Here is a 12199-nt window from a genome sequence, read left to right as displayed (position 1 = left end):
AACAACAACAACAACAACAACAATCCTCCCTAGTCATTGTCCAGCTTTCTAATGCATAGCAAGTGACTGCGAAGACCATGGCCTGTATCAGGAGCACCTACTATTCGTCTCCAGAGTGACACCATTGCTCTTCAGCACTTTGGAGAGGTCCCTAACAGCAGACTTTCCCATCACAATACATCTTTCAAGTGCCTGGCTGCTGGTGCCAAGAGTGTTAATTGTGGAGCCAAGCAAACTAAAGCTGTTAACAATATCAAGCTCTTCACCATCTATCATAATGCAGCCCAAGACTAAAAGGGAAAAAAAATAATACCAACTATAAATATTGTGCTCCTTTTGAAATATATAACCTATATGAAACTAGGGAGCTCTGGTGGTCAAGTGGTAAGAATCTGCATTGTAATCCCAAAGACAAGTGGTTTGAATACATCATCCGCTTCACAGAAGGATGAGCAATCTCCTCCTGTGCAATTAATGCTTTTGAAAATCCACTGGAGGGTTAGCTATGAGTTGGTTTTGACTCAATGGCACACAGAAACAACTACCTATGAAATTTAGGGTGCTCTGGTGACCTAGTGGGTAATGAATTACATTGTCAACCCAAAGGCAGATGGTTCAAATCCACCAGCTGTTCTGTGGGAGAAAGATGGGCTCTTTTCTTTCATGTGATTTATAGCCTCTGAAAACTCACTGGAGGGTCAGCTATGAGTCGGTCTGACTCAAAAGCACTTAAGAACAACAACAGTCAACAATTACTTTAAAATAAAAATGAAAACAATAAAGGATAAAGAAAACTAGACTTATGGAAGTAGAATAACAAAACCAAAATAACAGGCTATTCATATATTATGAAAAATGTCATTTATGTCGCTAAACAACATATGTAGAAATTGTTGAATGAGAATGTAAACTTTCACCACAATATAAATATATATATATACATATATATATATACCAAAGAAATTAAAAGGAGACAAAATTGTCTATCTAGAAGAATAAAAACATACTAAAGAATTGAGAAAAATGTTGAAAGTCCTACATAGATCACTACACAAAGAATCCTTTCCAATTAAAAGTAAAGGTTTACTCTTTGTGTTGATGCCTGAAAAATGTACAGGACCTTCTTTAAAACAGCCAATTAACCAACCAACCAAATCTTTAGAGATTACTCCCATAAAGAGAAACACTTCAATGAATATTAATATTTCCCATGTCTGTACTACGAACAAGTTTTTTAGATAGCCAATATAAAAAAATTAGCTTTTTAACTATTAAAAAAATTCTTTTTGGGTGTACAAATAAAGATTTTTTCTGAAATTCATTTGCTATTGTTGTCAGAAATATCTTTAGATTTCAGTCATTTTGGATTCTTCAAAATTCCCACAGAACATTACATCAAGAATCAGGAGTAGTAATTTATATTATTTCTGCCCTCATTTCCGTCTTGTACTGTTTTGTCCCTCAAACTGCATCAACAATTTTTTTTAACATTAAGACTATTTGTAATTCCTTCAGTTCATTTTTCTCTATCAGAAGGAAACCCTTGGCCACATGATCTCCACCATAAGGAACAGAAAGACAATGACGTAAGACCATGATTCTGAACCCTTACCTAGACCTATGTGAGGCAGATGTTCAAAAAGTGTCCAGCTGTGGTCATCAATGTAATGGTTCTTCAGGATCAATAGCTGGCAAACATCCCGTGCAGTTATGTCACTGGGTACTTCTAAAGCCCTGCTGGTTTCATCTTCACTGTATACTTTAATTACCTGTGTAGACAGAAACATAGGCAAAAGAGCTAAAGCAGGCTATTAAAATATTCTAATAAGTCAGCAAACTTACTCAAGTGATTACAAAATATCCTTTGTACAGTTTCCTGTACCTTTTCTTAAACAATGGATGAGTTATCCATCCAAGACTTGTTTCACAGTATCTGTCAAAAGTCACTCTTCCACTACCTGAAGTATCTTAGTACACTAAGAGCCCTTCATGGTTATTCAATGTCAGATTTCTACTACTCTGGTATAATAACCAGATTTTTTAAAGAACAATGTGTTAATTACTAGTATTTAAAGTTCTCCATTTCATTTTTAAATAGAGGAAAGAATACATGTTGCATGAGTGATTTGTTCTCTAAGTTTAGACAGAGACTGGCTAGATGTTCACAAAATCCTTTTTTCTTTTCTCTCTCGCAATTAGTAGTGAACTGGTGACTGAATTCTAATCAATGGAAAGGTAAGAAAATGTGATATGCACTTCCAGGATGAACCGATAAGCTTCCCATAAATTGCCCTCCATTTCCTTTTCCCATCCTCCAACTAAATGGAAAGGACGATATGAACCTAGAAGATAGGAAAGCCATGAGATTTAAGCAGCCCAGCTAGAAAAAAGTCTGAATAACCGCTCTGAAAGATATCAACTAGGAACACCCACACTGTCTCTAAAATGAGTGACAAGTAAGCTTTCTTAGAACAACTCATGATGAATTTGGATTTACTGCTCAGTGCAGCTAGTATTATCCTAAGCTACACATAATTAAAGACAGTTTCACACAGAAGACTCCTGCATACACAAAACATTTACTATCTTCAGCTTTTGGAAGAAACACCATACTGCCTTCCACAGTGGTTGTACCATTTTTAAACCCACCAACAACATATAACAGTTCCTATATCACCACATCCTTGCCAACATTTATTCCTTGCTCTGTTGTTAAACTTTGCCACTGCTACTTGAGTGACATGGTTTCTCATTATTGTATTGATTTGCATCTCTCTTAATGCCAGTGATTTTAAACATTTCTTCAAGTGTTTGCTGACCACCTAATACTTCCTCTGTGAAAAGTCTTCTGCCCACTTTGTATTTGTATTATCAGTCTTTTTTTTGTTAAAAAAAATACATGAGAATCAAGGAAAAACTAAAAACCCAACCACAACATTTACTAAGCTGTGATCTGTGCTAAATATCCATAGATAAATACCTTGGAAGCAATTCACTATGATCAGCATATACACAAACACATATGCATGGGAAATAAGAAAGTTCAATATAAGAAATAGCATTATTGTTGCTGTTATAGTCTGTAGACCTGGAATCAACTCATAGCTGATCCTCCAATGAGTTTTCAGAGGCAATAAAATGCATAGGAGGAAACTGTCCATCTTCCCCCCAAACCCCAAACCAGCTGGTATATTAGAGCTGCGTATCTTTAGGTTGGCAGTGCAACGTCTCACCACAACACAATTAGAGCACCATAAGAAATACACTTATTACAAAAACACAGACTAGTTCAACATTTACCCTAATTAAAATGGGTTCAAATTTTAATGATTCATCAATTTCATTCTGTTACTATTTTTAAAATTACTCATAAAGACAGTGTAATGGTGGAGGGGTTTTCTCACAGTGAGAGGGGTGAGAGAAACTTTGAGTCCTGAAATACTGAATAAAAACATCAAAAGGCTTATTCCTCTAATTCAGTAAATTCACTTATGCAAAATATCTTAATAAATCAATCTTTAATGTGAAAAATGTGTTTGGTATAAACATGTCTAGCACATGCTATTTATATTTTTAGATAGTAAATACCAGTATCTTGACAAAATAGAATACTATATAGTTCTTAAAAAATGTTATTCAAGATGTTGCTGTTGTTGTTTTGTACCATCAAGTTGCTTGTGACTCATAGCAACCCTATGTACAATAGCCCTAAAACCTGCTCTATCCTGTCCCAAACTTATTGTCTCTGCCACATCTATCCCCATTACACTAGTCGTTGAATCAATCCATCTCATCAAGAATCTTCCTGTCCTGTGCTGTCCCTCCACCCTCCCAAGCATGACGTCCCTCTCCAAGGACTGGTCCCTCCTTGCAACATGTCCAAAGTATGTCAGATAAAGCTTTAGAACCCTTGCCTTTAAGAAACAACCTGGTTTCACTCTCTTTAGGATTAATCTATTTGTTCTCCTAACAGTCCATGGTATATTCAATACTCTTCCTCAGCACCACAGTTCAAAGGTATCAATTCTCCTTCTATCATCCGTAGTCACTATACAGATTTCTGATGCATAGCAAGTAATTTCAAAGACCATGGCCTGAATTAGACACAACTTAGTCTCCAGACTGACATCGTTGCTCTTCAGTATGTTGGAGAACAATCTGAAAACTTTAAATTAGGATACCAAAGTATATACTTAGTAACTGCAAATTTTTGCCTTTTAGACTTCCACTCCCTCCTTGACCATCAGAGGTTGCAAATGAAAGAACAGACAATTAAAGCATTCAGGAACTCTGCAAACCAGGCATCTTGAAATCAGCCATAGGGAGAATATTTACACCAAAGAAACTGGCAAATCCTACAAATCCTACCTTTGGATGAATCTTGACCAACCAATCATCACACAGAATGGCAACAATGGCAGAGGAGAATTCATTGCTCTAATCAGAGACAGTCTTGGTATTTGCTCACATGACCATTAGGTGGGCCCCCTTTTCTATGAGCTGTACCCTGTGATGAAGACTAGAGTCACAAGGGCAATCACTGAGTGACTGTGGGCTAATGCATCCACATGGTGAATACTAGAATTAGAGTCACAGAATCTGGTGATACTGTTTGAGCACTCGATCAAGGAATATGACATCTTTGTGTTTTTATCATATGTGTGTTGTTATTATATGCCATTGAGTTGCCTGTGACTCAAAGTGACCCTACACACAATAGCTAGCTACGAACTCTGTATGCATGCGAGGAAGCTCTAAACTTTGAGTAATCACATCTCCCTACTTGTCTCCCTTATCCTACTCATGGCCCTCTAACCCAATTCTATACTATCAGCAGCATAAGCTTCAAAACAGTACACTTGATCAGACCCCTCTCCGGATAACCTTCTTAAATTTTTCTTATCCTAACTCAAGCAGTTCACTCTGTCTACTGAGGCCCCATGTAAAGTGCTGGCCCTTTGCTAAGTGTTTTCTTTTAAGAACACTACAAACATAGATCTTCTTGTCCTCACTGATCTCAAAGCCTAAAGAGGGAAATCTAAAAACAAAACAAAACAAAAAAACTCAAAATCCATTGTCATGTTGGAGCCAACTCATAGTTGACCCTTCCAAAGATTTTTAGTCTGTAAACTCAATGGGACAAGGATAGGCAATCTCTTCACATGCAACTACTGCCACTGAAAATGCTCTGGAGGGTCAGTTGTAGGTCGGGTCTGACTTGATGGCACACAAGAACAAAAACAACAACAACAACAACAAACTCCCCAAGAGATTTCCCATCATTCTCCTCTAGATCAACTGCAGGATTTTCTTTTCACTTTTGGTTGGCAGAACAATTCCCTACCAACTGTCACAAGATTCCTCCCTAGAGGGGGAAAGCCGTATTAAAAAGCAGGTATGTAGGGTAGAGGTGGTGAAGGGATAGGAAAGATTCAAGGAGGATTCAAAGACATGGGGTGATAAAAGATATATGTCAATATAACTAATACAAACTACAACGTATGTGAATATATAAAATATAACTGTACATGAATGAAACACAATGTATATGAATAAGTATATAAAACACAATGTACATGAATGAAACATAATGTATATGAATGATTACCTGCAGGTCAATAAAAATTTAAATAATGAATTATATAAAAATTTAAATAGAATGTTTACAAAATAGAACATAGAAGTGTAGTAGGCTACTAAACCATAAAATTGGAATTGGAGTGGTCAGAAAGACAGAAAGTGATCATTAAATCAAGACATTATGCTGAATGAAATATCTCAGTCTCAAAAGGACAAATACTGCATAGCACCACTGTAACAAAGCAGGACCATCATGGGGGATGGGAGGAGAATAGGATAAGAGTGGATAGATAATGAACACTGCACTGGAACAAATGAAGGAAAGAACTGTTTAAAAAGAATATATTATTAGCCATTATACATCTGACAATAGTCTAGGAGAAGTTACAGCACAAGGAGAACTGGGGGGGTGAAGGAAGTGGAACACTCATTTTGCAACAATCAATGAATATATATATAAACAACCCAATATACTGGGGGAGAGGGAAAGGAGGAGGGAAACGTGAAACAATGAATTAATGAAAATTAAACTTTTCTGTAAACTTTCATTAACATCAAAATTACAATAATACAATAACACATTTTATTTAAAAAAAAAAGACTTGAAAGAGGAGTAGTCAATGGCTAGGCAAACTGAATTATGAACATTTCAGGCAAAATAAACTGGAGTTGAGAAAAGTCTCTGGGACAGGAAGGAATCTAGCAGGTTTCAAGAAAAAAGAATCATCCAGACTAGAGAAACAGTAATCAGGGAGTGTGACATAAGGAAACTGAAGAGGTAAAGATGACACAGTAAGAGAATTTTGGGGAAAGATCTTAAGTACAGAATCAACTTGAGAATCATTACATTTCTAGGTAGTAAAGAAACCCATGAGTGTGATGCCTGAGGGGGGAAAGTAGGAAGATCAGGGAGAGAACCAAATACTGAGGAATTCCAACACTGAAGAGTAAGTTAGGGAGCTGGCAAGAAAACCTGAAAAAATGACATGAATTAGGAAAATGTGAGGAAATAAAATATGACTCTACAAACTCCTCCCTAATACACTCCCTGTTTGCACACTCCTCAGGAAACCAGCACAACTGTTAACAGACCACTTGATGACCCTGGACAGTTAAACAAGCATCCTGTCCTAGGCCTAAGGAAGCTGTATGGCCACCTCAAAGGCAGTGCCCTTCTGGTGGTTCAAATCCACTAGTGGTCTTACTAGAGAAATGTGGGCAATCTCTTCCCGCGTCATTTACAGCCTCGGAAACTTACTGCAGGGTCAGTTATGAGCTGGTTCTGACTCAACAGCAATGAGCTTGAGTTTTGTTTTTTTTAAATCGCAATTCATTCTCTTGGTTGTGTAGGCAGCATCCTCTACCTAGAGTACATTTCAACACTCCTCCCACAACCAACATGCTTAACTTGGCAGATTCCCACTTATCATTTGGCCCAGTTTGCATGGTTTTTCCTCCAGAAAGTCTTTGCTAATGACCTACGGCTTTGTAACTTGGCCCATTATGTAACATTCTGTTGGCCTGCCTTTCTCCACTACAAGGCTAATAAGCTCCAGTAAAGAATATCTCTATACACCATTTATCTATAGCCAAGCACTTACCACATGACAGTGCTACACACATCTGTGGAATGAATAAAGTATGCAATAAGCCTGTAAAGTCTATAAAAGTGTTTTGTGCATGGCAAGCACTTAATATGTTTTTGTAGCTTTTAATTAAAAGATGTGTTCCTATCAAAAATTTAAAGATGTCTCAGATATTTGGAGGAAGCTCCAACATAAGAAGGATCATGAGTATGATGTGAGCTCACGTTCACAAATACAGTTTGAAAACTGGTTAGTTAACATTAAGAGGTACTTTCAAAAAGATGTGTTCTCTCACAAAGTACATGATTAATAAACTACCCTTGTAGAAGGAATTAAAATTTTCCTCCATTAGTAACAGATAGACAAATTTTCACTAATAAAGAATCCAAGTTAAAATTTATTCAATATTGTTTGGATGGGGAGTTCTTGGTTTTGAAGTCACAGTAGTAGTCATAAATTCACATGAAAAGTGTCGAAAACACATTGTTAAAAAGAGATGCTAATCTTTTTGAACTTTAATTTAAACTTCTTATATTGTTTAATACATGGAGCTCACTATGGTATCTTTTAACTCTCAGTTTCCTCATATTTGCAATTGTTGTGTACCATCAAGTCAGGACCGGCCCATAGTTAACCCTCCGGCCGTTGGGTTTTCAGAGGCAGTTAATTGCACAGGAAAATTTGCCCATCCTTCTCCTGCAGAGCAACTGGTGGATTCAAACTACATGTCTTTAGGATTGCAGTGCAGCTTCTTACCACTAGGCTGCCAGAGCTCCCTAGGTAAATACTTATTGTTTGTCTGCATATTTGAATCTGTGCTAAACAACTAGAACGCATATCACAGCTCAACCTGCAGCCAAACAATATAAAGGCATGTAAGTTACAGTAATATCAAAGATACATACATCCCTTATAATAATCAATCATTTAAGATCAAAAGGGTAGCTTTTCTCCCTCCCAACCAGATACTTCAAGTATGCGGCTCAGATATAAGCAATTAGCCAAAACTTAGAACTGCACTGTTAAGAATTTGTTGCTTCTCTGGGCCTTTATCTGAGGCTCGGGCAGGATTAGTTACCCTCCCAACAAGCTACTTTGTGAAGCTGGACATTAGCAACTAGCTAGAACTGGGAACTGTACTGCTATCGAGTACTTATGACTTCCCTGAGTCTCTGTCTCCTCAGGAAAGACTAGCTTCCCCATTAGCCAGTTACTCTGGGAGAGATTTAGGTATGCAAATCAGACATTAACAACCAACCAGAGCTAGGAACTACACTTTTGAGAAGTTTAGTTTGCCTGGACTTTTATCTGGTCGGGTAGAAATAGCTTTCCTCCCAAAACGTCATTTCAAGAGAGGAGACACACGTATGTGAAGCAGCCAGCCACAAGCTATAACTGGACCTTTGGGAACTTGCAACTTCCCTGAGCCTTTGTCTTCTCATAGAGGAATGGCTCCCACCAATAAACCCCAAGAGAAAGGACAGGAACACAAATATTAGCAAATACTAAGACTGCACTTTGTATTTGCATAGTGGGTATGCACTTTGGAGACCTTGTAACCTTCCTGGATCTTTTCCCTGACCAATATACCCCAGGCAGAACTCCTGGGACTTTGTCCACCCCTGGAGCACCCCACCCCCACCCCTGCAACCCACCTACCAATCAAACTATAGGACAAGACACAGAAGCAGCTCACCAGAGCTGGATAAAGAGAGAGAGAGAGAGACACCCCACCTCCCCACCCCTCAAAGGACAACTAGATGAGAAGCTTGCAAAAGAAATAGGGAACAGAGATACCCATAGATGACCAGCAGGGCAGACAGTCACTAGGAATTGGTTAGCAGTTGGAAAGCTCAATTGAAGGCAAGACTTAAAAGTTTACAACTTAGCAATGGCATCATAAAGATGAGAAAGTATCAACAATGTACTCAGACACAACAGAAACTGTCTCATACATACCAAGAAGAACTTTGAGTAATGTCAAGAAAGCAGCAGACAACATCTAACATTACAAAATCACCCCAAAACAAAGCTTCTCAAAAAAAAAGCAGACCAAATTTCAACCAAACGAATACCCCAGAAACAGAGAGGCAAACCTGATATTAAATGAAATGCTACTAAAGAAGTTACCAATGATAGGTGAAAGAATTGAAACCATAAATAAAGGATTAAAGAATCAAGAACTTAAAAAATCATCACAAGATAGGGTAAAACCAACACAGTACTGAAAACAAAGAAATGCATGAAAATGCAATCCAGAATATCAAGACTAAAATGACAGAATTTTCCAACATACAGAAGGAACAAAAAACCAGAAGAGAAGACATGAAGCAGAAAAGAATCAACAGTATATTTAAAAAAAAAAACAAAACAACAATTCATCATGAGCAAGGGGGGATTCATATCAAGTATGCAAAGATGATTCAACATAAGAAAAATAATGTAATTCATCACATTAATAAAGCAAAAATCAAGAATCACACGATCCTATCAATTGATGCAGAAAAGGCCTTTGATAAAATTCAGCAACTCTTCCTGATTAGATCACACAACTAAATAGGAATTGAAGAAAATTTCTATAACCTAGAGAAAATTAAATGTGTAAACCAAGACTCAACATCATTCTCAATGTAGAAATACTAAAGACATTCCCCTTGTGAACACAGACCAGAGACAAGGATGCCCTACTATCATCACTCCTTTTCAATATTGTATTTTAAGTACTCGCTATGGCAGTAAGAAAACAGAAGGAAGTAAGAAGCATCCAAATTGGCAAAGAAGTGGTACAACTTTCACTGTACGAAGACAGCATGATAGTGTACACAGAAAATCCCAAACACCCAACCAAAAAACCTTTATACCTGGCAAAACAATTTAGGAGAGTGGGAGGATAAAAAAACAAACAAACAAAACAAAAACAAAAACAACCATGCAAAAGGAAGCTAAGAAAGCAATGCCATTTATAATAGCCACTACAAGGTGAAATGTGTGGGAATAAACTAGAGACACAAAAGACCTTTCTAAGGAAAATAGGAGAATTGATGCCTTTGAGCTGTGGTGCTGGAGAAGAGTATTGAGAATACCATGGACTGCTAGGCAAACAAACAGATTTGTCCTGGAAAGGGTTAAACCGGGTGGCTCCTTGGAGGCAAAGATTCTGAGGCTCCGTCTAACATACTTTGAACATGTTGTGAGGAGAGACCGGTCCTTAGAGAGGGACATCATGCTTGGGAAGGTGGAGGGACGGCGCAGGAGAGGAAGGCCCTCTATGAGGTGGATTGATTCAGTGACTGGGATAATTGGGATGGGAGTGTCAGAGACAGTGCAATTGGCACAGGACAGAGCGGAGTTTAGGGCTGTTGTACATAGGGTCGCTATGAGTCGCAGGCGACTCGACGGCACATAACAACAAACAACAACAACTACAAGAAAAAAGAAGAGACCTAGCTCAATGAGAAATATTCCTTGTTCATGGATAGGAAGACTCAATAAAGTGCAAGTTACAATCATACCAAAAGCAATCTTGTTCAATGCAATCTCAATACAGACGCCAAATTCATTTTTCAAAAAGATATAAAAAGCAATTAGCATATTTATTTGGAAAGAAAAAAGATCTTGAATATGAAAAGCTCTTCTGAAAAATAAGATAAGGGAGAAGCACAGCACTCCTTGATCTCAGAACTTACTACACAGCCATAATAAGCAAAATAGCATGGTACTGGAACAGTGACAGACACACAGACCAATGGAATAGAATTAAGAACCAAGGAATTAACCCATTTACCTATAGTCAATTGATGTTTTGACAAGGAATCAAAATCAATCAAATGAGGAAACGACAACCTATTCCACAAATAGTGCTGGCAAATTGGACACCTACCTGCATAAAACTGAAACAGGAGCCACATCTCACATAATACAAAAAATAAACTCATGGTCAATTAAGAGGCTACCCTGAGTTTTAGGGGTAAAACCCAAACTGGTAAGTATCATGAGACAAAATGTGATCAACCTTAGAAGCTCTAACTTATTGTATAAATATGTTTGCAAATATAGACAGAAATGCACAACTAGAAGAGGATAAAATCAACAGATGTGACTGTCTAAAAATCACGTCTCTATGTGCATCAAAATATTTTTTACATTTTAATGAAAATTTATAAAGAACTTGGATTTCCATTCATTCACTGTTGTACATTTTCTTCCCTGTCCCACCAGTTCGCTTTTTCCTTTGGAAAAAATGTCTTTCATTGTTATACAGTCCACACTCCCCTCCCCCGACCCTCTTATTCTGGATTCTTGTCATGCCAATAATACCTAACCATATATTCCTTTTATACAGTTATCTGCCTTGACTTTTTGAACGCTATTTACATTATTTATCCCCTCTTTTTTCAGTTTCCCCCGACCCCCATATGAGTCCTGTTCTGTAACAGTGGCATTATGCAGTATTTGTCTTTTTTGTGACTGAGATATTTCACTCAGTATAATGTCCTGCATGATCACCCATTTTGTGTATTTCATGAGTTCTTTTTTCAGTGCTGCATAATACTACTTTGTGTGAATAAACCACAGCTTCTTGATCCATTCATTTGTTGATGGGCACTTGGGTTGTTTCCAACTCTTTGCTATTGTGAAAAAGGCAGCAATAAACATGGGTGTGCATATATCTGCTTGGATGTCAGTTATGGTTTCTTTAGGTATATTCCCAGGAGCAGAATTGCTGGGTCGAATGGTATGTCTATTTCCAATATTTTGAGAAAGTACCATACTGCCTTCCATAATGGATGCACAATTTTACACTCCCACCAACAGTGAATAAGGGTTCCAAGTTCTCCAAAACCTTGCCAGCATTTGTTGTTTGCTGCTCTGTTAAATTTTGCTATTCTTACTGGGGTGAGATGATATTTCATAGTTGTTTTGATTTGCATCTCTCTTAGAGCTAGGGATTCTGAACATTTCTTCATGTGTTTGTTGGCCATCTGAATGTCTTCTTTGATGAAATGTCTGTTCATATCCTGTGCCCATTTTCC

General features: G+C 37.6%; 1 protein-coding gene across 1 annotated transcript in view; it reads right to left on the bottom strand.

Annotated features, from left to right (window-relative positions):
* The window catches only part of GRB14 (growth factor receptor-bound protein 14), a 183656-nt gene that overhangs the window by 70107 nt on the left and 101350 nt on the right, over nt 1–12199 (bottom strand). Inside the window, exon 3 of the mRNA XM_006879353.1 lies at nt 1613–1769. Within this exon, the coding sequence (XP_006879415.1) occupies nt 1613–1769 (157 nt within the window). The remainder of the gene's footprint in view (nt 1–1612; nt 1770–12199) is intronic.

The sequence above is a fragment of the Elephantulus edwardii genome, unplaced genomic scaffold (assembly GCF_000299155.1).
Source record: "Elephantulus edwardii isolate Elephantulus edwardi_28Jun2011 unplaced genomic scaffold, EleEdw1.0 scaffold00003, whole genome shotgun sequence".
NCBI classification, from domain to species: Eukaryota; Metazoa; Chordata; class Mammalia; order Macroscelidea; family Macroscelididae; genus Elephantulus; species Elephantulus edwardii.
Note: the sequence above shows the minus strand (reverse complement) of the source record. Positions and strands in the feature narration are given on the sequence as shown.